General features: G+C 44.0%; 3 protein-coding genes across 3 annotated transcripts in view; 1 reads left to right on the top strand and 2 right to left on the bottom strand.

Moving 5' to 3' along the window:
- Positions 1-27279, top strand: part of LOC118771782 (C-Jun-amino-terminal kinase-interacting protein 2-like) — a 59500-nt gene that overhangs the window by 8359 nt on the left and 23862 nt on the right. The window contains exon 2 of the mRNA XM_036519814.1: positions 19090-19195. Within this exon, the coding sequence (XP_036375707.1) occupies positions 19090-19195 (106 nt within the window). The remainder of the gene's footprint in view (positions 1-19089; positions 19196-27279) is intronic.
- On the bottom strand, positions 5672-9248 carry LOC118771785 (gastricsin-like). Its single transcript, XM_036519816.1, has 9 exons — positions 9193-9248; positions 8047-8188; positions 7754-7871; positions 7446-7564; positions 7146-7345; positions 6648-6764; positions 6312-6459; positions 5983-6081; positions 5672-5824 (listed from the first exon to the last, which is right to left on the bottom strand). The coding sequence occupies exons 1-9, from the start codon at positions 9246-9248 to the stop codon at positions 5672-5674; spliced, it is 1152 nt and encodes a 383-aa protein (XP_036375709.1).
- Positions 12732-16128, bottom strand: LOC118771783 (gastricsin-like). The gene is made up of 9 exons (XM_036519815.1): positions 16073-16128; positions 15847-15988; positions 15544-15661; positions 14835-14953; positions 14535-14734; positions 13968-14084; positions 13452-13599; positions 13106-13204; positions 12732-12896 (listed from the first exon to the last, which is right to left on the bottom strand). Exons 1-9 carry the CDS (start codon positions 16126-16128, stop codon positions 12732-12734), a joined length of 1164 nt encoding a protein of 387 aa, XP_036375708.1.

The following is a 27279-nucleotide window of genomic DNA, read 5'->3' as shown; positions in this document are numbered from 1 at the left end:
CTTAATTACTATTCACGCTTCACATGAACGGCATTCTGTCTCTACACTTTTAGATTGGTAATGTGATCAGCAAGTCCCGTGACCTTGGTTGTTGCTCCTTTGCTCGTTCAATAATTTGTTTTGTTCATTATGGTAGTAATTATTAGTGATTTATTTCAGGAATTGTTGTTTTGCAGTGTAATTCAATCGCCACTGTCAGCGGTTGGCTGTCCCTTGCAAGATTTTAGCTGCATGATCACAGAAAATGAGTTGTCCTTAAACTAATGACATAATGCCAGCTAGGCATTTTTAATTTAGTTCATGTTTTGAAATGTCTGGAAAGTAAAGTACATGACAGTGTTGGGGCATTGCTTCAGAAAGGCTCCGGAATGGTTTTTGATGTCTTTATTGCACCATAGATTTTGCTTGCCTGTCACGTTTCAGAGATATCAGGAAGACTGTTTTCTGTCCCGTCAGAAGTTCTGCTGTTTGGTATCCCTGTGAGCTGTCTGGTAGTATAGCAACAGCTCCTCTGATCTAGAATTTCTTTGACATGATTTGGTTTGTGGTGCAATGAATCAGTCACGATGACACAGTGAGTCACACTTCTTCTCATCTACCAAAGAGCATGATAAAATTACTTTCTGCCAGCAATTGCTTAATGCCTTCCCAAGGCCTCTTAAAGGCTGTCCATGGCAGTAATACTTTTAATTTGTGCTGCCTGGCATTGGATTCAACATACAGTATGAAGGGTATTGACCCTGTTGGAGGTTACCCTGTTGCTTGTGTAACCTTTTGTAATACAAAAACAATCACTGTACAGCACATTATAGGTTGGATTGACACTGCACAGGAGGCCATCCCATTCAATGACAGCCAATAGTGAGAGAAACAAGTCAGGTGACTTGGTCCAATCGTGGCCTGCGGTGGCAGAGTCCTTCCTGTTTATTGGTGCATCCTGTGCATTTTCCCTAAGCGCACTCAGCTGCCATAGCAACAGCAAAGCAGGGTGACGTGGTTTTTCTGTCAGGCTGCGCAAGAACCTCCCTGGTTCTCGGATTCAAGATCGTTGGCTCACAGCAGGAGTAAACAGCTTCTCCCAAGAGACGAAACCAGGAACTTAAATGCCTCTGTCATGTGCTGATGAGCTTGTGCTAAATGGAACTCTTAGGGCGTCCCTCTGCGTTGCTGAGACGTTGAGGTGAAATGCACACATCACCCACTGATTGGCTGCCCTGAAAAACAGGGGGGGAGGGGCCAGAAGCATTCGCTTGAACCCGCAGTGTTCATAATTGAGGATTCACATTTGTGTTTGACATATGAAATGATCATTAGATGGTTTTCCTCATCCTCATTAATTAAGCAGGCTCCCCTGTGGATGTCTGCGCATATCGTAACAAAGCACCGCTAGCAAAAAGATCTCATGACCACTTTTTCTACTCGCTGGCTGCCATATCTTTCCAGAGCAAGGCTGTATCTGTCCGGAGTGTGCAATAGACCATTTTGATATGGAGGCGTCTGTAGCTACATCCCCCTGATAGCATGTGTGCTGGTAGGAACATGAGTAGACACAGAAGGTCCGCTGCGATTGGTGGAAACAGGATGGGAGCAGGTCCAATGTGCTGAGTGTCACTCGGTACCACGTGACCAAAGCAGCCCCTTGAAGACCGAGCCGCATCGTGCAGCACACCCTCAAACCTCAGAAACTGAAGTTAACACGACCTGGCAGTAACCGCTGAGCTCAACACAGTTCGCGTGTGACGCTTTGTCAATAACCGCTAATGCGGGAGGTCACGTTCCCATGACCTGCAAAACGCTGGCTTTTACGCTACATCACGCCTGCTTGTGATCGTATGCGAACGTGAACACCTCGTTTCCACAAACCCGGAGCGTGTAGCTCTGAGAGCAGCAGCAGGAGCAGCAGCAGCTGTGGAGCTGCTTTGATGTTCTGTGTTGTAGTGGAGCGCGATTGGCTCGGAGCAAAGCTGGAAGCCATGTTACCGCCAGCACACTTTACCGCATGTCCTCCTCAGCACTGCAGCAATGTAGGTGGTTGTGTCCTTAAAGCCTCTACAACACCAGTGCATTGTTATGCTCTGTTCTGATCTGATGTCTACCCAGCAGAAAGGTGAAGAGGGTAATTACCCATTGCTGGCTGTGCACCCATGGCACCCTTGACCGACGGAGCTGCATTCACATGCATCTCTTGGTGTTTGTTACAACCTCATCGATTCCTATTGCAATTTGAGAAGGTTAAAAGTCCATCAGGACAGATGCAACAGACCACGCGCTGTATCTGAGCTTCAGCTCGTAAGAGGCCATGCTACGCGATCAGCTACATTTTTTTTTTCCCTTGGTTACAAATGTACCCATTAGCTTCCGCATTCGGCTCCATCTGTAACCGTGCAAACAGAATTAATTGATTTGAATGAGGCAGCGGGTACCCGACAACCTGCATTAATCTTCAGCTCAAGGCATTTCCTCTCAGAGGTAATCCCTCTGCAAAGTCCAGATGTGCACACACCCTGTTGAGATTGGCTCCCGCTGGAGTGTTGCCCATAGGGCTGTATTAATAGGATTGTTCAGTGGATGGGCGGTCGTGGGAGCGGGGCGCCTTGTGCGTACTGGCCGGCAGATTATGGCGGGACTGCAAACCTGGAGGATTAGTCATGGAGAACACCTAGTACCGACGTCACGACCCGTCGGGGGGGCGGCGATCCTCCGCTCTCTCTCCCTCTAAATGTCACGGCCAGACGTCCTGAATGCCAGCTCCGGTGTCATGAAAGCAGGTTATTACATGATGGCACAGGCTTTCGGTATGGACCGCGTGGCATTTAAAGCACACGTCTGTCTGTGCTGTCACAGCTGAATGGCTGAACATGTTTATTATGTCATCTAATGCGTTATCCTGAACGAGCAGATGAGGTTTTTATCAAAGAAATGCATGCAGATGTTTTCTTCTTTCGCCAGCAAAGTGAATTATCATCTATCAGCGTGTTCCGTACTTTGGTAATAGTTTGTGTGCTGTGTGTTAGATTGTATCCTGTAGTACTGAAAGCCTTGCTTCATTACTCCGCATGCAGAATGAGAAGCAGGTAAGGAGGTATTACGCATACACTGCACTCATCTAAACACCTGGCCTACTCACTAACAGCTAAGGGTCCTCTGTAGATTTTTAGATTATAAATGGACACAGTAGGCCTTATATATGACACGTCAGTATTATAGGTACCATTTTCGAGGAAAGTGATTGTGATCGACTAGTACTGTGTGTGGTTGATGTGAGATTTCTCTTACTGTTGAGATAAGATGGCATTTCCTCCTATACACTTCCACTAGAGCTGTTTGTGAGTGAACAATGGCACTCCTGCAAATGTTGCGTTCAGTACAGAATGACTCACGTTTTGGAGTTCGGGCGTTTGAGCACTGGAGCAAGGCGAGGAGTGCTTTTTGTGAATGGTGTGTAACTTCTCTGTGCTAAAACAGTACATGTTTGGAAAATTGGGCAAATGAATGAGGTATGGGGCTGTCCTAGAGTACTCCTCTGATTTAAATGTGCAGCTTGTGGCTGTGCATGGCTAATTGGTGTACTTGTGCAGCACTGTTTTTTCACTGTTGGTACCCTGGACAGCTCTTAAAGTTATGACTAAAAATAACTAAAAATTTGTTCATTTCATCAAATGCAAATGTGTAGCTCATTATTTGAAGTACACGTGCGCATCCATCCGAGTCCTCAAGCACAGCTTATAACTGTGGCTAAAACATGCATGGAATGGAAACCTTCATTTGTGCAAGAATCTGGAAAATGAAGGAATTTGGCTTTTTTTTCCACAGTTGGCAAGCAACAGCTTTAGGCATGACACTAATTCCATTTTGTAGTGAAATGCATGCCTTTTCTGGCATTCTTATTACATTAGCTGTGAGTAATGCCTTAATCAGACAGACACACATGCAGACACTCCACACGCATGACTTACAGACCAAAGCAATGATCCTCAGATTTTCTGACAGCCTGTTTTAAGCACAGGCGAAAAAAAAGGCCTTTAATGATTTCTGCAGTTTAGCCTTCAGTCCTCCATTGAGGAGAGTAATTGGAAAAGAAATCTTCCTCCACATTGAGGGGAGCTGTTTGAAACCGTGGCACAGCGAGCGAAAATGATAAGATGGCATTAAGGCTAATGTTTTCCTCAGATTCTCCCTGCCACTTGCTTTCATACCATACCCCCCCCCCCCCATGCCTTGAGGGAATCCGTGATTTGGCTCTCCTCTTAAGAGGTCCCAGGTGTTGTATATTGGAAGAATTTTAGGGATTTCAGGAGTGTGATGCCAAGATTTTTAAGCACCGAGTCTCCAGGCAGAAGTTGCCTGGATGACAGACAAGTTTAGCTCTTTAGCTTATACGGGTTAAGGTTAGAATTGAGGTTGGACAATTAGCTAAGCACTTACATGTGACTTCTGTCTTGAGTCCACAGATTTCTGCAAGCTAGCTATGGCAAAACTACAGTTTTAGCTTTTTGCTGGTTTTAGCCGTAACTGAACACAACTTGAAAAAAATCGATGAATGAAAACATGAGTGGTATTAGAGCAGGCACTAATTCAACAGAATGTTTGTTGAATTTGTATTCTGAATTTTTCTCATAACAGAATAAATAGATAAAAGGATGGAAATAGGCCTGAGAGCATAATTCACAAGTCAGATTGTGTTGCACTGAAAAACTGGCAACATATGAGTGTAGATAATTGAGCAGAGCCACTTAGAAAGAGAATGCACCTTGTCGTCACCTTTTTATCTGTCATGGGAACTATGTTGTACATATGAGACGTGGGGGAATTGGAGTGTCACCATTTTCAAGGGCATTAAATGCACAACAGCTAAAAAAAACATCAGAATTCTATTGGTCTGATTTTAAAAGACTCAAGTCTGCTGAGAATAAAAATCTTGTATATTTAAATTTTGGCTGAAAAAATCCTTGTCTCCTCTTTGCACAATTTACTGGACTGCCTGTAACAGTAAATTATATGATAGATATATATACTACTTGTCATTTCTTGTTACATAATTGTTAGGCTATACAGTTATAAACAATGCAGCTTTGTTACTCTTAAGGATAGTTGCTAAGCACTATTTTGTAAGCTGTTGTTTTTTATTCTAATATTGCTTTTGACCTTAACGCCTTAGTGCTACTTATTGCACCACTGGCTGATTTGTACCTATATTATTGTATTGTTCTTGTTTCTTCTGTGATCATTTTAATGTATCATGAATTAATAGACTTGTGAACATATGAAACCAGGAAATATGACTGAAGATGTATGTCTTACTATGTCAATAGCAACCTCATAAAATCCAACAGGACTGGGAAATCTTCATGGAATTGCTTTTCTTTGTGGCAATTTGCTCAGAGTGCCAAGGATGATAATTCTTTCGTCATAATCAAAACACAACCAAGGGACCTTTGAGATAATCTTTAATTAAAAGGCCACAAATCCTACTTAAGGCGTTACTAAAGAAATTATACACAAGGAGGGAGGATTAAGTTAAGCAGTAAATATAATTGTGTCATTTGTCTCTGTTTTTATCTCCCTACTACTGCAGTAACTGATTAAGTGTGGAGTCACATTGGAGCACTGTCCCTAGGAGAGGCAGGGGTGGTAGGAGCAAGTTACAGTGGGCTTCAGAGACTGAGGAGGTTTAGGCAGCCAAGGCAAATCCGACGCGGTTATTGGTGCGGTCGTAGACAGAGTAGTACTGCCTCAGGAAGACGTCTCCCAGAATCCACAGGGGCTGGCCGTTCTGAGAGGGCAGGTAGGTGGGGGTAATGCCCACCATACAGAACTGGTTTTGCTGGGGGGGGTGAAGGGATTGAACAGAATGAGTGAATAGTAGCAAGCAGAGAAGCAGCCATTTTAAGACAGGGGGTGTGTGTGTGTGGGGGGGGGTGTTCAATCAAAGGCACCACTACAGTCCTCGTTTTAAAAAGACATGTTTGGTGGAGAACTCACCTGGATAATGTAGGCAGAGGGAGGCAGGGGGAAGTTCACTCCACTGATGGTGAAGGAGAGGGTGGGCAGGTTGTTCACTTGATTGCAGTCAACCACATACTGGAACGTGAAAAACAATAAAGAGGTGAGCCTCCAAAACATACATGACTGCGTTTCCACGTGATGCTGAAACTGTGGAAGTCTACATCAATTGTGCAGAGTGCTCCGACAGCCTAATAACAAGTCAAAGGTACAGTTTAAAAGTAGATAGGACTTCCCATCAATGACAGAATCGCACTGCTTTCATAGGGTCCACTGTTTTCATGTAGGTTATGGGCGGCCAGTATTACCTCTCCATACTGGTTTTGCTGAGCTCCAAGGCCCCGCATGACGTATCCCAGGAACTGCTGAGGGCAGGTCAGCATGGAGGTGCCGGTGTCCACGATGGCCTGGCAGCCCTGACTGCACCAGCCGGTCGGCCGGTTGTTAACCAGGAACCTGCGAGTGGTCAGAACAGCAGAGTAAGAGGCGTGGGGGGAAAAAAAAAAAACAATCGCAGTGGAACTCCGACCCCCATCCCTTCGGAGCATCTCATTTCTGTGCGGGTGCACTGCAGTGAAACATGATGAAGAGATGGAAAACAAACACAGTTTGAATAAATGAAACGTGACCCAAATGAAACATACCCGTCGATGCCGATCTGCCAGTAGGTCTGAGCAGTGACAGGAGTCCAGTAGATCTGACCCTGGTACCTGCTGGTGTCGACACCTCCGAAAGTCAGCTCACTGCCCTGCTGCTCATTCCTATGAAACACACAAACAGACCCAACATATTACGAAGCATGAATTCAACTTTGTATAAAACAAGTTAAAAGGTGTGTCTATCTGTTGTATTGCATTAAAATGACAGTGCTTCACAATTATTAATTAAGAACAGACTACATAGAAAGGATTGCCAGTAAATATTGAATACTTAGTGATCTATTTGTGAGAATAAAAAAGTAGGCTCATTGATCTTAATGGTAAAAGAGGAGTATAAGGCTGTAACATCAATCCATCTCCAAGTGAGGCCCAAGCGTAGGGACACCTGCTATCTCTTTTGTCTTGGCTCTTAGTTAAGGTGCTGAGCTCAAAGTGAAGGACAGCTAAAGGGATCAGTATGCTTGATCGGTAACAGAGCAGTACCGAGACAGGTAGAAGGCGAATATGTTGTGCGGGAGAAGATTCTCCTGCATCATGGTATCCATCACAGGTGTGGCCTGACCATCCGCAATGGCAGGGTAGGCCAGTCCCAGGATGCCATCAAACTGGGCCGACAGGAAGGGCTGGGAAGGTTCGTTGGTGCTCACAGCAAGTTCCTGATTGGTGACGGTGATACCAGCGACCTGTGAACATGAACCGTGAAACCATGGTTATACTTCCTATTTGCAGGTACCTGGTTACAGGTACAGTAATGTATGTGTACATTTGTAAAAGCAAACTCACATAGACAGTGTCATAGCCAATGACAGCATACAGGCTCCCAGCACCATAAGGCAGGTAGATGGTCTGGCGAGTGCCGGAGAAGGTGGAGGACTGTGAAGGGTTAAACTGGGTGTGACTCGCTGGAAAGGCAAACAGGAGAAATCAGTTGCAAACCCAGCACTCAAAAGTGTGGGTAACAGAATGAATATCCATAAAGAATAAAGTATCTGAATGTTCCTTTGCTACATTGCCAGCTTTTGAAATATATCCTGTTAGTTTTGAAACTCTTTTAGCACATTCTCCCTGTGTCGGACAGATACAGGACTTACTGCAGGCCTGGGTGTTGCAGTAGACGGAGTCCACCCACAGGTTAGAAGAGCCGGTATCAAAGAGGACCTGGAAGGACTGGGGGGGAGTCCCGATGCTGATGGCACCGTAATAGGTGGTCTAAGGAGGAGACACAAGCACACACACACACACACACACACACAGAGTTTTGTGTGAGGACCAGTGGCAGGGAATGACCCTTGTTTCCTCTACTATACCTGTTCCCTGCTGTGTCCCATCCCCCCAGCCCCTACCTAGCTTTGTAGCTGAAAGATGCAGCTGGCACAGGACTTACGTCAGCATAGTTGTTAATGGGCTCGACACCGGTGGCGTAGTCCCTGTAGGGCTGGTATTTCAAGGCAGGGTCAGTGTAGGGCAGGTGAATGCCCTTCTCCCTCAGCTGCTCTCTGATGGACTTGAACCTCGTCAGAGGGACCCTGGGATGTAGAAATCAAAAATAATGAAATAATCCAAAATAATCAAAAAGTATAGTCCACCACTGATATCTTGGTCTTATTCAGTATCTGTATCAGTATCTTAGCTGCTGTGCATGTATGGTGGGCTTGTGAATGGAAGGCATAATGGCCTGATTGGGTGACGTGGGTAGAGTGTGGCTCGGAAGGCACTGCAGTAATTACGACTGCGGGAGAGAATGTGCCTGATATGAGCATATGGCGCATCTGAATTCAGCAGTCATTGCCAACTGTCATGTCTGATGTTCTGAACCATCCACTTGAAATAAAACTGTTACAGCTGTCCAGTTGTGTCGTGTGTTATTTTTATGTCCGTGGCGTAAGACTTACAGCAGATGTGCACAGCTGTGCGGTCAGTGGATCGGCCCTGTTATGTAGTTAAACTGTGCTGTGGGCAATGGCCTTATGTTATTACTGATATTATATCCTAGATTTGGTGTATGAAGTGTCGATCAAACAGGTACAACATACGAGAAAAAAAAAAAAAACAGAACGTCGTGAAACTGTCATGCACACTTAGTATATGAACCTTGTATTATACCGATAGCTAGCTCTATAGCTAATATAAGCTTGGCCGGCATGTGAAACATTTTCAGAGCAACCACTCCTGGATTCCAGTGAATGCTTTGCTGAGCTCTCCCTTTGAGGAGACAGCTCAGTGGGACATAATTAACCAACCGAAGAGACATCACCTGAAAGCACATTTTTGTGCCATATTTTTGTCGATGTAACCTGGCTATTTTTCACTCATGGTGTCTTGACCTGTCTGCATTTCATAATTGACATTTGAATGTGAATTTATACATGCCAAAGTGTCTGCACTTCGGGTACAACAGTAACGTTTGCTATTTGAAATCTGAACCAGCAATTCACAGTTATGTCAATGGCACTGCGGTCAGAGATGTTGCAGGAGTGGGTCTCCGCACAGGACTGTAGTGCAAAGTGAATGGGTGAAAGAACTGCCTCACCTGTGGAGCCCCTCTGACAGCGCCGCACACGCCAACAAGACAAAGAGCCACTTCATGGTCGTCTCTGCGTTGCCCGTCTCCTGTGGTGGATACGAAGTGGTCCACGCGGAGGAGGTCCTTATATATCCGCCGGTGCTGCCCGTTATCAGCTTCAAAACTTCCACCTTCAGCTCATAATCTTAACCTTCCACAGAGCAGCGCTTTTAGCGTAGCTACTGCACACATCAGGGCGAGCGGTGAGAGGCCGCGAGCGTGCCTGTGCTGATAACAGTGTGGGCCCCCCTAAACAGCGGGCTGCCCTATCTGATAAGCCACGATAATGGTTCAAATTAATGGAAAAATAAATCATATTAAAGGAAATACTTTTATTGTACACAGTTGACACATTAAACAAATGTAAAGGACAGGTCAAACGTATTATATTTGGTTCTCTGGAACTGCACTGGCATTACACAAGTAAGTATCACTGCACGCGAATAATGTATATCTAATTTATTGATTCACACTCGTTGAATGGCAGTGAAAATGAGGTCTGGAACACTACAAAAGTGTAGAATAAGTATGGGAAGAATATGACATCTCTCCTTTCTTGTTTTGGATGAGAATTCAGTTGGTGGTAGGTTGGTGTTTTGGTTGGGATAAGGTTTAGAGTTAGATGTTCTGACAGGTTTGTTAGTGTAGATTTGTGTTCAGTTTGACCAACCTGTGTATTTATACAGAAACCACAGATCTGTATTGCGCATTGCCTTTAGTTACAAAATAGTAATGACTCATTATATACAGTACCAGTTAAAAATTTGGACACACCTACTTTTTCTTTGTTTGTACTATTGTAAACATTTTAGAAATAATAATAGTAGTAATAATAATAATAATAAAGACATCAAATCTATGAAATAATAACAATAGAATTATGCAGTGACCAAAAAAGTGTTAAACAAATCAAAACTCTCTTATATTTTAGACTCTTCAAAGTAGCCAAAAATATTTTCAAAAAATAAAAACTTTTTGGAAAGAAATTCATACATAGGCATCAACTTCACTATTTATATTTGTCTAAGAAACTAATTTCAAGCATTTAAGTGTAAGTCTTTAGATCACAATGTCTTTGAATGAATGTTATCCATTATCTTAAAAAGTAATGTCCAAACCTTTGACTGGTATTGTATGTGTTGTGTTTGCCTTTTAATAAGTTAGACAACAGACTGCAATGCTAATATTAAAGCAGTGGCGTTGTTAGGTCTGATCATTCGGGGCCATAGCTCCGAATATTTTAAGCCTAGCCCCGAATATTTTCGCCCTGAAAAAGGAGGTGTTTATAGCAAAACAATAGACACACTGTGTAACAGAATGGGACTTAACCTGCAGTGTCCGAAGGTGTGATAATATTTATTTATTATAAAGGTAGATATAACCTCCCCAACCTACCGATGCCGATCTCTCTTCAAAAAAAAAAAAAAAAGACAAGCCCCAGGCAAACTTGACTTAGCCCCTGGTCTTTTCAATAGCTGGAAGCACCCCTGTATTAAAGGATTCTGAATACTAATTTCATGTCATGAAATATCATCATCAGGTATCCCCCTCCTCAGACCGTACACACCAGCCAAGTAACTCGTCCCAGTTGTTTCCCCCATTCTGGCCGTGATGTGTGTGAATGCGCTTCCCATAGCGGTCAGGACAGCGGAGGCACTAGCTGTCTTTTGCAGCAGACTGAATACCCCTTTCTTTAGACTGCATCTTGGCTCCCTTACCAAAGCGTAACTCACCTTCCTCGTATTTATATGGTCTCATTGCAGGGTTGGCATTGCAGTTATGTGAGATGCTTGTGCACTTACTTTAAATAACAAAATGTGATGCAATGGAAAGTAAATATTGATTCTTTTATTAACTGTGTCTGCCATGAGGCGCAGCTTTGTAAATGAGTAAAAGTCACTTTTAGAATCCAGCAGTACAGATGAAATAATTCTCAGACATTCTATCTTTACAAAAATTGTATTATTAATTGTTTACTGCATACCCCTATGAATTTGATGCAGTTTCACTGGTTTTAAAAATAACTGCTATGATTCATGCATGAATGTTTTCATGCATGAATGTTTTGTTTCCAATATATGTTGACTATGATTAATCATAAAATATAGGGCCTATGTTTTTAAAACCGTACCAAAACTGTAGCAAACGAAATAAAAATTGATAGTCATTGAAGTAACTTTGAACATTAGCCAACTATCCCATTGTAACATATTTAACAAAATATGTTTTCAGATCGACTTGTCTGAGTATTCTTTAATACTGTACTTACTGCATATTTTCTTAGAAATACAGGTTTACCACAGTTAACAAAGTAAATGCATTCCAAAGGGTCACATCATTTTAGAGATTTTGTCATCAGTGATATAAATAACATGACATACACAAACTTGCATTCCATGACTATATGAAATGGATAGCATTATATTATATAGCAAATATTAATAATGACTTAAACATGACAATCAATATACCTTAAACACAGGTTTATATATTAAAACCTACATTGATCATACCTTGACATGTCAAGCAAGCTCCACTGCCTTACTTTCATCTGTTAATGCCACTAGCATTCTGCAGCAAAGTCTTAACCTTTTCTACTTTATTTTAAATGGTTTTCAGCTCTGTGCTAACTCATGCAGTCCATCGCCTTCACTTTTCGTCTCATCTGTAATACCCTTTGTATAATGTGCATTGTAGCATTTAAAGAAATTGATGTACATTTCATCTTTTGCTCAGGAAGGCCACTCACAGTCACATTTAATGGCCATTTGCATGCCACCTTACCTTAATCACTGCCATTAGCAAGAAATGGTAAAGGGATAAGAACAGGAACTGTTTATTTAAAATAGAGACCGCTTAATAGGTTAGCTTTTGATAAAGAAAGAAAACATTTGCTTATGCGCACAGGATTTTGAATAGCTTCCTGTGATTTCTTGAGTTAAAAAAAGTATTAGTATTTTTAATGATGGAAATGTCAACTTTGTTGTAAAGGACCTTCATTCACTGAGGCTTTAAAAATTTCCATCCTTGCTCCCAACTCAACCCCCTGATGACCCACCCCTGGCATAGACTGTCTTGCTCCTTGCATGTCAATAGCAACCATATAGCACAAAGTTAGATTCTTCCAAATTTATAAGTCATACCAAATATTTAACAAAGGATGCATCTTCATATAAGTGTTTGTTGTGGTAATTGGCTCAAAGTACCAAGGTTAAAATTTTTTGCAAAAAAAACAAAAAAAAAAACAAAGAGAGACTTTTGAGATTATCTTTAATTAAATTGCCACAAATTCTACTTAAGACATCACAGAAGAAATCACACATGAGTAGGGGTGATTCAGTGAATTAGTGAATAAATTGTGTTATTTATGTATTTTTTAAAATCTTTGAAACATTGCAGTAACAGAATGTGGTCTGTCATATTGGATGCTTTACAAAGAAAAGGCAAACTTCTCAAGGAAAGCAGTGATGGGTTACAATTCAGAACTGGTCAGTGATCAAAGAGGTTTAGGCAGCAGTGGCAAAGCCGACTTGGTTATTGGTGCGGTCATAGACGGAGTAGTACTGCCTCAGGAAGACGTCTCCCAGAATCCACAGGGGCTGGCCATTCTGAGAGGGCAGGTAGGTGGGGGTAATGGCCACCATGCAGTACTGGTATCCACCCTGGTTCTCCTGGGGGGGGGGGGGGGGGGGGGGGGGATCAAGCAAAGTGAGGAGGCAGAGAAGAACCCACTTGACATCAACCAGGATGAAGTGAACATTTTGGTGTACAAACCAAACAGTGGAATTTCAGCTGAGGGCCAACATTGCCATCACAAAATAATATATAGAAACCTGAGTACTTGAGACTCTTGAGGTACATGTTTTCATGGAGAACTCACCACTGTAATGTAAGCAGAGGGAGGCAGGGGGAGGTTCACTCCACTGATGGTGAAGGAGATGGTGGGCAGGCTGGACATGCTGCTGCAGTCAACCATATACTGGAACAGTGCACACAGCAAAGAGATGAGCAGGCAGTCATGTTCCAAAGCATGCATGTCTCTTTGTATGTATACATGCAACAGGAATTAAATTCAAAGGAGAGCAGTTCTTATACACACATCTACCTGCATTTGAGTACTCCAGCAGTAATAATAGTAAGTAAATGGTAAAATTTATAATTAAATTGGGCTTCCCATCAACTACACAACCGCATGTCAAGTAGTGGGTGCGGGTGGCTAGCATTACCTCTCCATACTGGTTTTGCTGAGCTCCAATGCTCTGCATCAGTTGGCCCAGGAACTGCTGAGGGCAGGTCAGCATGGAGGTGCCGGTGTCCACGATGGCCTGGCAGCCCTGACTGCACCAGCCGGTCTGCTGATTGTTAACCAGGAACCTGCGAGTGGTCAGAACAGCACAGTGAAGTGAATGAAGCGCAGCACTCATTTCCGAGAGAGAAGTGAGAAATGTGAGAAGTATCTCATTTCCGAGATACTTCTCACAGACAGACAGACAGACAGACATGCTGAGGAAAGTGCTGTACACTCGGGGCCAGAGTGACTATTGAGAATTTAGACAAAACTCAAACTGAATACAATTAGAGATATCAAGAATAAGACTCAGAGTATCAGATTATCAGAGACCCACCTCAAATATATCAATATTTATGAATTGTTAAAATGCATATATATATAATACGTATATTTATATATGTATATGAATAAATTAAATAAATAAATGAAATGCAACCCAAATAAAACTTACCCCTGGATGCCGATCTGCCAGTAGGTCTCAGCAGTGACGGGAGTCCAGTAGATCTGGCCCTGGTACATGTTGGTGTCGACACCTCCGAAAGTCAGCTCACTGCCCTGCTGCTCATTCCTATGAAACACACAAAGAGCAACATATTATGAAGCGTGAATCCAACTTTGTATGAAACAAGTTAGAGTAAGTAGTGTTCTTATCTATTATACTGCATTCAAGCACTGTAATTTGTTAGCACCTCTAACTTTACAGCTTGTGATTGAGCTCTCTCATAGGAAAGGTTAGCAGTAGTTAAAGTGGTATTGTCTGTAATGTATTAGTAAGCATGGAAAAAACAGGGGTGTAGATATTGATGGGAAGGCAGGTTGTTCGGCTATAGCTGAATGGTCCATTGTAGGGCTGTAACATCAATCCATCTTCTTAACAGTGAGAACCAAATTTAGCAACAGCTGCAATCTCTTTTGTCTTGGCCCTTGGTTAAGGTGCTGAGCTCAAAGTGAAAGACAGCTAAAGGGATCAGTATGCTTGATCGGTAACCGTGCTGAAGTCAGGTGACCAGAGCAGTACCCAGACAGGTAGAAGGCGAACAAGTTCTGCTGGAGAAGATTCTCCTGCATCATGGTATCCATCACAGGTGTGGCCTGACCAGCCGCAATGGCAGGGTAGGCCAGTCCCAAGATGCCATCAAACTGGGCTGACAGGAAGGGCTGGGAAGGTTCGTTGGTGCTCACAGCGAGTTCCTGATTGGTGACGGTGATACCAGCAACCTGTGAACACGAACCGTGAAACCACGGTTTTACTTCCTATTTGCAGGCACCTGGTTACAGGCACAGTAATGCATGTGTACATTTGTAAAAGCAAACTCACATAGACAGTGTCGTAGCCTATGTTAGCATACAGGCTCCCAGAGCCATAAGGCAGGTAGATGGTCTGGCTAGTGCTGGAGAAGGTGGAGGACTGTGAAGGGTTGAACTGGTTGTGAGCGGCTGGAAGCACAAACAGAAACAGCAGTGGATTGTAGAGCGCAGGTCTGTTTGACAACTGTGCTCTGCTGCATTTTAAGGTTAAATCTACATTTTCTATGGGAAACATAGAAACGCTATGCCTTGGCCATGGAGGCTTGTTGGCCCTGGATAGTGTCAAAGCATCTCTTTTCAAAGCTGCTTTTTAAAGTTTTGCTCATGCTGCAATCTCACTGACATATGTAACTGCTTTTATTCCTATCTGTGACTGGACCATTACAAGCTATGTTTGTTTATGCATTTTTTTAAAATTAGTATTGATACTCTGTATGCTCCTTCAGTTTGAGAGATGGTGCAAAACAAAATTAATTATTATTGCTTTAAGGTTTTGAAATGTATACATTTTTAACCCTCACCTCTATGTAAGTATCAGGATTTTCTTTCACATTAAAATATTTAGTTCATTTATTAATATTAGTTTTTCATCATTTTGTCGTTCATTTGCTGAGGAGGGCAATTTGTAGTGCTGTTGTAATTTTAGAGTTTTCACTGGGAGTCTAGCACAGAGCCTCACGCTGTCTCAAACCACTAGAGATGCCATGCCAAGGACTTACTGCAGGCCTGGGTGTTGCAGTAGACGGAGTCCACCCACAGGTTAGAAGAGCCGGTATCAAAGAGGACCTGAAAGGACTGGGGGGGAGTCCCAATGCTGATGGCACCGTAATAGGTGGTCTAAGGAGGAGACACAAGCACACACACACACACACACACACACACACACACACAGAGTTTTGTGTGAGGACCAGTGGCAGGGAATGACCCTTGTTTCCTCTACTATACCTGTTCCCTGCTGTGTCCCATCCCCCCAGCCCCTACCTAGCTTTGTAGCTGAAAGATGCAGCTGGCACAGGACTTACGTCAGCATAGTTGTTAATGGGCTCGACACCGGTGGCGTAGGAGCTGTAGGGCTGGTATTTCAAGGCAGGGTCAGTGTAGGGCAGGTGAATGCCCTTCTCCCTCAGCTGCTGTCTAACGGACTTGAACCGCGTCAGAGGGACCCTGGGACGGAGAAATCAAAAATAAGTTATTGTGCACCGCTGATCTTGGTGGTCTCAAAGTGAATGGGTGAAAGAACTGCCTCACCTGTGGAGCCCCTCTGACAGCGCCGCACACGCCAACAAGACAAAGAGCCACTTCATGGTCGTCTCTGCGTTACCCGTCTCCTGTGGTGGATACGAAGTGGTCCACGCGGAGGGGGTCCTTATATATCCGCCGGTGCTGCCCGTTATCAGCTTCAAATCTCCACCTTCAGCTCATAATCTTAACCTTCCACGGAGCAGCGCTTTTAGCGAAGCTACTGCACACATCAGTGCTGATAACAGTGCGGGCCCTCATAAACAGCGGGCTGATAATCCATGATAATGGCTCGCAATGGTATGGAAAACTAACATTGTAAAATCAAATTTATTCGGAGAAACATTAAACAAATATGTAGGACATTTTTCCCACACTTACACACAATATAGTGTTCCATAAAGGCACAGTGAGTATGCACTTTGTTATTATAAGCACGTTTTGCGCCTAGCTGAATTACAACTGGGAATAGGATTACAATAATTACAATAAGAATAGGATCACTCCTGTGCTCTTCCATTGTAGTGTACTGGGTGGAAGTGAGAAGTTTCATGGATGGTGTTGAGGTCAAGTGAAGGTTTAGGGTTAGTTCATTTAGGGTAATGACATGACAGGAGAAACAATAGAAGCACATGTACTGCATTGTTTTTGAAATAAAAATATTAGTTGTGGTTACATGTTACTTAGGAACAAGCATACGTAATGATTTACATGAGTAAACTGCACAGTTGACATTAAGTGTGACAGAATTAAAATTTCACATCATCACTGCTGCATGAAGGAAATATTCATTTATTTTATTAAAATTACATTTGCTGTCAGTGTAAAGCTCAGTTAATATGAGGGGTAAAATAAAGAACTTGGAACCTACAATCGAAACACTGAGCTCCATTCTGTTTGGAGTCAAAAGTGATTTTCTAAAAGACATGAAAATATTTATTGCTTTTAGAGTCATGCTTATAAAATTGTTTTATTTGTGGTATGCTTCAGATAGTTGAAAGGCTGGGGGAGTTTTGTTTTTTAAAAGTTGTGCACCGTGTTAAACCATTATATTACATTATGTTACATACATTTAGCAGACGCTGTTATCCAGAGTGACTTCCAGCACAGAAGAACAGAAGTGTATCCATTCAAGTGGAATGAGCAACAGAGTCAGAGCAGGCTAACAACACTCCCAGACCATTGAGTATGAGCATAACACTACATTCATGATAACATAACACTAAACCATCATCAAGGGTTTTGTGTTTGTATTCAAAGTCAAGTTGTAGAACAGTTCCAGAAATAGGAATTATCAGAAGGGAGATGTGGTTACATAAGATAAGTGATGGAAACAGTGCAGGAGAATGAATGTGAATACCTGGTCAAGGTCAGTTTTACATATGTACCCTGCTGTTTCCACAGGAAAGTAGATTTCGTTTATCTTATAAAAATGCTATCAAAAGGCTTAGCTTGATTTGATTGACTTGACTTGATTAGGCTTGATTGATTCCAGACAATATTAGCATGACCGGCCCTTTGTGTTTCCTTAATATTAAATTTTGATTTTCTGTGTCGTTATGGTTACAGCAGTAACCGTAGTGCCCTCGTGGTAAGATTTAGGGCTCGTAGCTGAAAGCTTGCTGGCTCAATTCCCCGCTTGGGTACTGCTGTTGTACCCTTGTGCAATGAACTTAACCCATAATTGCTTCAGTAAATATCCAGCTGTATAAATGGATAAAATTGTAGGCTATTGTATGTAAGTTGTTCTGGATAAGAACGCCTACTAAATAGCAATAATTTAATGTAAATGTAATTATCCAAATATCTATCGGTTTCATCTTCAAATGCTTATTCACTTTTTCTTGAAATTAATTTCAAACCCTAATCATATATGCATATTTAATGACAATTAGTATGGTAAATTGGAGGTAATTAGTCAGAAATGTGCCCTTAGTGCTCTTTCATTAGAGGTAACTTGGTGTTTTGGTGAGTCATTATTACCTTGATAGCAGAAAGCCTTAGGCATAGATTTAGTAAGAGGCCTGGCCATGCTACAGCCTGCTCTAAGAGCATGGATTACAGCAGAGTGAAATCGTACCACTTTAAACCTGCTGACAGACAGCTCGGTGTCAGCCCAGTGTGCCTGTGTGTGTGTGAGCGTCTGTGTCTACCCGTGTGTGCGCGTGCGTGTGTGTGTGTGTGTGTGTGTGTGTGTGTCTCTGTGTCTCTGTGGCTGTGGTTGTGGCTGTGTCTGTGTGTGCCTGTCTGTTTCTAAGCGTGTATGTGTGTGTGTGTGTGTGTGTGTGTGTGTGCGTGTGTGTGTGTGTGTGTATGTGTGTGAAAGTGTGCATGAGTGGAGAGAGACTGGTGTCAGTGTCCTTGCTATAAAAACCTGCAATGCAGCTGTTTCTGTGGGAATCATGCAGTCTCCCTCAATTGACTTCAGGGGGTGAAATTGAGTGGAAACCCGGTGAAATGGCATTTCAGCTCATTTCATATCAAGTTCATTGGTCTAAATCAGAGGGGCCATTAGGCTGAATTTGTCCACTGTTTTTGTGTCATGAACCTAAGATGAAAAGAGGTGCCGCAGAGTATGAACCACACATTTTTGACTCCTGATCGGAGGGTATCAGTAGAGACCTGTCGACCTTCTGTTGTGATCACTCTGCAACAGTGCCATCCTAAACACCTGTAAATATAACGTTTGAACAGAAGCGGTAGGCATTGTAGAAGGGTGTGGGCCACTAGCAGTTCCTCATTTTCAGACTCAAACTAGAATGCGTGCTCCCTTTGTCCAACAGCTGTCAGCATTAGTCACGTCTCGCTGATGAAATGCTTTGTCATCCTCCAACAAACCTGAGGCCTGAGACCCGTCCTCAAGGTGCTGTAGGCTCATACAGAGCAGCCAAAGGTTGGACGTCAAAACGCATTCACGTTTTGGCACAGACCTCCTACTCTTGCTGAAGCCTTGTGACTGAGTCAGCCGTCCCGAGGTCGAGAGCAGTGGACACCTTCTTGACTCTGTCCTCTCGTTCCCGTTGCAGGCCAGCCCACGACATCAGCCTGGAGGAGTTTGACGACGAGGACCTGTCGGAGATCACGGACGACTGCGGGATCGGCCTGAACTACGACTCCGACCCGTACGAGAAGGTGAGCCACGCCCCTCCTCATTCCGACACATAACGAGACATCCGTTAACCACTTAAACAACACACTAGTCAGTTGTCAGAACAGCAGAGTTGACATGATGTGTGTTTATGATATTTTGGTGGTGGTATTTTGCTGGGGAAAGGTCTGAAATGACACATCACTCCTTGCAGCTCCAGGGCATATGAAAACTGAGAACACTTGGAAAAGGCATCAACACATGAGTTAATACTGAGAGAGGTTTCTTGCCAGTGTGGCTGTTTCTTGGATAGCATTTATCAGTAGCCTGGTGCTTTGAAATTGCCCAGCTGCCACTTCATTCTGGTGGCATTTTTTAGGTTAATGATGTTCTGTGCTATGATTCTTGCATCTTATGGACTTGTATTTCTGTCAGGAAATCATTTGTTGTGTTTGGCTGAGTGATGCTGGGCTACTGTGAGTTTATTGGAAAAGGTTGTCAAAAGGTTTCTGCCCTGTGCTTGGAATGGCTGTGCACTGGCCTATCATAACCCACAGCTCTGAGCAGAGTGCCAGGCAGCTAATAATGAAGCTATTTATTACAGATTTTACAACATTAACAAACATGCCATAAGTATGACCCATAGGCAACTTGATTCCTCTTTATATGACTTCACCTTTGATGGCTTTTCCTTTGAGCACTTCACATTGTTTACAAGTTGTTCTATATGTAATGTAAAAGAGGTTAAAGGTGATTATAATGTATACATATGTATACATGTACACAATACATAACCCATCTAGCTAAACCTATTTGTTAGAATTAACATGCTTTAATGTGAAGTGCCAAAAGAGACCGTAATGCTAAAACAGACAGACAGTGAAGTAAAAAGGAATCAGCTGCTGATATGAGATGCTTAAACTAGCAAACTCATACATGCTGAACAACAGGATCATGACAGTAATCTGTAACAGAACAGGGCCGTGACAGTTATCCATAACACCTCTTCTCCCTCGGTCACCGCCACAGGGAGTAATTCAATGAAACACCTGCGACCTTTGAAGGTACTTCCAGCTGGCCTGCCCATCCTTTGCAGCTCTGTATGCAGATGCTCTGATTCTGCTGCTCAAATGTGCTGCAGAGGGCAGGATTTAAAAGTGCTGCGTCAGGGTGAATCACAGGACACTGTTCTTATATTTATACGTGTGCCAGTTTGTGCTATGGGAGTCTCTGCGGACCTTGGCCATCACTCCTGACTGCGGCTGCGCATATCTGCGCTCCCGTGTTTGTCCTGACTGCGATGCTGCCGCAGGTTTAGTCTATCAACATGGGATCCTGATTGGCTCAGTTTGAGCCATAGTGTGGGGTCGATCAGGGCTATGGGGACAGCTGATCCTAGTGCAGTATTTTGATCATCGTGATGATGTCACATCAGCCAACGCCTTCATCCGGGGCCAATCGCAGCGCTTGTTCATGCGCCTGGGGCTAAAAATGTTAGCTAATCAATGTGGAAAATAGAAGCCGTAAGCCACGAATAGCAAAACGATACCCTCCGTAACACAATCACCAGATGAAACCCAGTGAAGATACATGGGCCATTCAGCGGTGCACATGATGGAGGCAGACTGATAGAAATGCCCTTCACTGCTGAGGTCAGGAGTGAGAGCTGGCCGTTTGCACTCCGCTCTGCTACATGCGGTTATGTAAGCAGCTCACCGGGATATTTTTACAGCCGGCTTGATCACAGAAGGTACGCGGGGTGCATTACGCCGCTGCCTTTCAGCTCGGCCCAGTCATTTGCATTTCATGAGTGTGCAAAAAGCGGATGCTCTAAGTCCAGCTCGGAGAACAAAAAAGGAGCCTCCCTAATTTAAGAAAACGGAACTGGATAAAGGCCCTTCGGTGTGCCCGCCTGGTTTGTTGGGTTTAGCTGCTCTGTCTCCTCCTCCCTCCTCTCACGGAGGCGAGGATTATGTGCCGCTTGTGCATCTGCCTACCAGCGGTGAGTCGACGGGGAACGCTCTGTCCTCATTTAGCCCAAAAAGCAACGCTGAGACAGCACTCCCTCCCACGGGCAGTGTTAGCACGGATCTCCACTCCTTCACACTGTTACACAGTGCGACAGGGTATACCGCACAGAACACAGGACGGGAAAAATAAACCTTGTGGATGGATGTGGTGTAGAACATGGCAGGATCAGTTGTGTTTCATAGTCACTTTGGGCTTGAATTCACCTGGTTGGGCATTGCGGTTTACCCCCGCGAGGAGATCTTTTGCAGGCGGAGGGCAGCCACCACCTGGGAAGAGCCAGGGTTATGACTATCATTGATTTGTCATATTTACAGAATTTCTATATATTTTGTGGGCAGTAAAACGAAATGTTAACTTTAAATAGGAAAAATGAGATTGGTTGACTTCTCCAGACCATTAAGAATGATGCCAGCGCCTCTAACTGCCGTGCTGTGAATTAAAGAGCAGAGAGCAGCAGCTGGTGGATAGATTTCACAGGACTGTGCCTGCAGCGGTGGTAGCAAAACGAGACCACGTGCATGCATCTGTGCTTTCCCTTCATCATGAGGCTCTCCAACACAGGCCATGCGGCCGCTCAGGGTTAGCGTTAGGGTTAGGGAGCGATAGGCAGCCTTCCTGGAAGTCTTGGAAGCCTATCTGGACGTCTTTTTCTGGGTACTCCGAACACTGCTCCGTGAAAGGACTAGCATCCTGTTTGTCTTTCTCACTTTAAACATGATCCAATTTACACAATGGGAGAATTTACACAATCTGTCTCTACCCAATTTTTTTTTTATCGTTTTAATCAGACTTGTTTAGAATTTTATGACATGGCTTTGTATGTAAGGTTTTGTGTTACATAAAAAAACATATTATTCAACTCCAGGATGGGACTTTGCCATCTCTCCTTGCCTCTTGTTCTACTGGTTTTTGCACCACTGGGTCAGTTGGCGACACAGTCAAGAGGTCATATTTGAAAGTGGTACATTCCCTCTTTGGGCCCAGTGGTTGTTCCATATACTGCCTGTCAATGTTTCGCCCCCAGACTGTTTTTTGCAAAGCGAGGCAAAGGTTTCCCTGTGCGGTTCATTCACGCAAGTGCAGCCAGGCTGCATAATCTGCATAATCATATGCAGTTACTTGGTGTTCCGAGGGTTTCTAAGTTACAGCCAATCGGGCGGCTGGTTCCTCTCCTCCTATCAGGAGTCTGTGTTCCGTGTATCTCAAAGCTGTTTGTTTACAGGATATGACAGGAGACATGCACTGTGCATACCCAACCGGAAACTCAATGAACCCCTTCACAGATTGTGTGCATTTACCATACAGCCGTGTAATCCGTTTTGTCACCCATGGCTTGCCAGTGTCTGTCTCTTTATCACTACCTTCTTTATTCCTTTCTTTAGTTAAATTCAAGGCAGTTCCCTTTGGGTATGGCCTGATAATGCGGTCTGTGAAGTCTCCCGCCTCTGGCAGGTGGATAACAGCAGATGAGCATGCTGTTGGCAGACGTCCATTAGCACGTAGGCAGGGGCCATGGCTTTACATGGGGGGATCCCTGTGTGATGCAGACACAGCTCAGACCCGACCCTCACCTCACACACCTGTGCAGACGTGACTCCTAGAGGATACAGCTGCAGTAAGGATGAATCTCTCCCACATGCTGCCCTCAGCCGTTGATGTTGAAAATGCCCTCCAAGAGTAACTCCAGGAACAGTGAGCTTTCCTGTCTGGTTTAGGTCATGGTTTAGGGCGCTGATTCTCAATCCTGCTCCTGGGGCCCCCCTGCTCCACACGTTTTCCATCTTTCCCTGCTCTACCTACCTGACTGAACTCATCAGTGGCACTTTTGATTACCTGAGCACACCTGATTTAATCAGGAGCATGTTAATCACACTAATTTCCATCAGGTGTGTTTGGAGGATAGATAGAAGATATGCAGGACAGGGGGGCTCCAGGAGTAGGACTGAGAAACACTGGTTTAGGGCCCTGTTGGGCTGTTGATCCAGTTCAGGAGAACGTGCAATGCACAGAAGATGTCTGAATACAGTGGCAGGGCAGCACAGCTACAGAGGAGAAGTGGCCCATTCCAGCTGCTGCTCTGCAGGGCTCTGCACAGAGGCCACATGTGACGCTGGCATATTTTTGGGGGACGAGGAAGGGGAGAAGCAGATGGGTCTCATTGCATCCATTTGTAACAGTCTGACACAGGCAGTAGCAGAGACTAACAAAGGCAGTAGCAGAGACTAACTCTGGGAGTTTGTTAACAGCGGCATTGTGTCAGACTTGGGCAAAGGCAGCAGCAACAGTCTAACAGATTTATAGCTTAACAGATTTGTTTCCTGCAGATGGACACTAAAGGTCACGACCCAGAGAGAGCGGGGCGCATCCTTAGAGAAAGCAGCATTCTCTGCACCACGCAGTGCGTCACTCAGCAGAACAAACGTGCCACCCAGACACAGGCCGTGCCATATCAGCCGCGTCTCCGGGGCATAGAAAGTTTTCCGTTGTTCCCGCGCTAATAGCAGACATTTGCAAATGGAAACAAACCGGGCAGAAGCATGACACTGTAGGGATTTTTCCTTCTTGTGAAGTTAGGCTCGTAGTTCCAGAGTTTAGGTTAACAGCAATTTAATAACAAAGCAAAAGCTCTTATGTAATTACAGTATGAAACATACCAGGTAAAAGCAAGGCAGATCAGTTACAAAGTGATGTTGTTTGGGTACAAGCTTTTATACCCAAAACCCAAAATAAAATGTTGAAATAAAATGCGGGTTCCTGTCCCTGATTGGATGGCAGAGAAACAAATGGACATTTACATTTGTAAGGTTTTCCAGGCTCCACAGAGCCTCCTCCTTCATCCTGCTCACAGGAAGGGACAGAGGTATCGCACCTCATACAGGAACAAAGGGTGTGGTGTGGAAGGCAACCAAATGGTCATTAACATCAAGACATGCCAATCAATTCCTTTTGTCTTTAGCCTCCCTTGATAATTGAGTTAGTTTTGATTGTATTAGGTGACCATCCAAGGACACTGAAAGTAGGTTTTGCATTTTCCTTTTCAATAATGCTGATGTCATTAAAGCCCTGTGTGTTTCTCGGAACAGGCCTGACCACACACACAGGACTCTGGGCTTGCTGTGAATGCCATATTTCAATATTTCATAACATATAGAAGCAATGCTATTTGTACAGTTTAGATCAGCAGTAAAGCGTGACGCTTAGGTCATAGAGGGAACTAACCAGAGAGCCCTGTGAAACCCGACACTGCTGATCCAAACTGAAATAATGCTGAATCTCTGCAGAAGCAGACACTTTATAAGTTGTTAATATTTTATAAAGTGCTTGCAGGCTGTCCAGCTTTGCTTTTTGTAAGGTACTCAGAATGCAGTTTGTAGCTCTGTTATCAACAAAAGCATATTTAATAAAGTGTAAATGTAAACTCGCTTTATTACATGCAGTGTGGGGCTGCCAAGGGAAGGTACTTAATCTTTTCAAGTGTACAGTTTGCCTAGGCCTGTTTCCTCATCAAAAAGCATAGCTTTATGTTATTCTTCAGCATCTTACACCCCTTTCAAAGGTAAAGGGGGATTCTGGGTAAATTCTATAATGGTAGCTTTGCATGTCAGACACAGCTCATGTTTCAGTGCTCACAGCCCTGATGGTTGCCATTGTTACCTTGCTGTTAGTGTAACACTAGCGCTGGGTCACTGACCTGGGCTGATTTCAGTTTTCTCTGCTGCGTGGCCTCTGATTAATGCGGTATCATCGGTTGAAAGTGTGAGTTTTGAGGGCGCGTGGCGTGAGTGTCGTCCTGAGCAGAATGTCTTCTGACAGACGTGACGCACTCACGCTCCTGGGCTTGCAGAGCTAGAGCCCACACTGAGCCAAAGCTCATGCCTCTGAAGATGTGACAGCGTTTAGAACCTGGGCTGGAGGACGGTCACCTCTGTCTGCTCTTTTTTTATACTCATATGCACAAGAACAACCCATACATATCACAGTGTTCACTGCTAAGCATTATGATGTAGAAAAACATCATTCATGGGTATCAGGTACTTGCAATCTGTTCTGTTCTTTTCATTTCTGTTCTGTTCTGTTCTGTTCTAGAGACACACTCACTTCCCCTCACCCACTTCTCCCTCCTCCAGCCAAGGAATTAGTCACCACATTATTATGTCTCCACATTATTAAAATGTCTCAGCCTCGGTATAGAGGCAGTTCATTGTCCTGAAAATGATATACATTGAATTTCCCTTGTATAAAACATGCCCTTTGTCTTCATTCATTCTTAATTTATCTCTGTATCTCTAGGTCTATTGTCTACGCATTGAATTAAAGAGTGCTTGCGTGCAATAAATGGTTTGCTTAAAGAATTCACAGTGTGAGCCTGTTGGTATAGACCATGCCCACATAAATGCCACACACCTTTGCTCTGTGTCCACAGACATCACGTGCTCCTTAACGGGAGATTCCTCAGAGGACAGAGACGTCTCTCCGTCTAAAAATAGCAGCTCCCAGGATGCATAGTCATGGCATGGGATGTCCAGACAGCCATGCCTGGCCCGGTCTAGCGAGCTGGCCAGGAGCCGTGAAGGCTGTTTAAGGTTATACATATTCAGTCTCAGCGTGGCGTTGGACACGTTCCCATCCGGTGTGTAATGAATTGCACACGCTGCCAATGCGTCTTGCTGGCAGCCGTAGGTTTGGTTATATGAATCTTCTTGTCATCGGGCTGCGGTGTCCAGGCCGCCGGACCCCTCATTAAATCTAACGTCTTTCCAAGACAATGCGATCATTATCTACACGCGGCCTATTTCAATCCGACTGCAGTGTCAGGGTCCATTAATCACGCGGCTGACAGCGTTTTACAGTGCAGGAGACTGCAGTGGTTTGTCATCGATTGAAACAGCGTGAACCGTGTCTCTTCAGAATGCTTTCATCTCTTCTTCTTTAGCCTTTATTCAGGCTTTACTCTGAGAATGGTTTACTCCCAGCAAGCTAGAGATGGGAAGCCAGGTTTTTGGAGTATGTTGAATAAAGCTGATATATTTTGTCCTTTAATGTAATCATACTGTCATTGTGGCTGAAAACAGTGCAACATAGAAATCTCTAGAATATTTCTCATACCTAAAGCCACTGGAGGCGGTTTCCTTTCGGTTTTTATGTAGCTCATAGAAGCACGTCATTAAATGTACTGTATGTAATTAGATATTCTTGTCCTTGTAAGGTATATTGACATCTTCTGTCATTTGGGGCTGGTTCATTGCAGGTTCACGGGTAGTGACCGTTTAAAAAGGGTGATGCAATTTCTTATGCAAATACCAGCTTCAATTAAGCAATGACTTCCCGATGTGGAATGAGAAGCCGTCTTCCCTGCTCCATTGCATCTCTGAGACCTGTGTCATTTCCTTATCTAAAGCAGAATTTCCTGGGGACGTGAGACAGCTGTCTCTCTCTGCAGCACTGTAGATTCCCCATGGCGAGGGCACTCTCAGTGTTCGGCTTTGTGAGAGCTGTCCTGGGGCAGTGATGTGTTTCGCGGTGCTGGAGAGCGTCGGCGGGATTTGGGGAAAGGTGTACCCTCGAAGTGAAGGGGAGGGGGCGGTGGATGATGGAGAGGCCTGGAGGGCTTTCATTTTGGAGACAGAAGGAAAAATCTCCCCTCTCTCCCTGTTTTTACATTAGCTTTCATGCCATGAGTGCTCCTCATCATTCACGCTGCACAGGTCAGTGCATTTAAAAAATGGCCCATTCTGCCGTGTACCTGACAGAGCCGGCACCTCCTTTGTATTCTCTGCTGGATTTCAGTGTTTGACCTCTGCTTTTTTTCCCTGTATGTGAAATGTACTTCTGCTGAAATCTGTCATAGTATTGGAGCAAATATGCTTTAAATTGTGCAGTCATCTATGGGTTTTTTAGCTTTGTGCTGCAAATCCAAATATCAGAGCTATCCAGACACTTTAAGCAGATAATAGATTATGTAAAAAAAGATGGGGCGTAATGAATATACGCATTTCCTAATCATTGTGAGCCTGTGAATGTTGTCACAGTGGTGAGTAGGAGGTGTCTGCTGACTGCCAGGGTGGTGACTGGGTCAGTTACCATGACAGCAGCTGCA

Source organism: Megalops cyprinoides, chromosome 25 (assembly GCF_013368585.1).
Source record: "Megalops cyprinoides isolate fMegCyp1 chromosome 25, fMegCyp1.pri, whole genome shotgun sequence".
Classification (NCBI taxonomy): Eukaryota; Metazoa; Chordata; class Actinopteri; order Elopiformes; family Megalopidae; genus Megalops; species Megalops cyprinoides.
The sequence above is the reverse complement of the archived record's forward strand: the minus strand, read 5'-3'. Positions and strand labels throughout refer to the sequence as shown.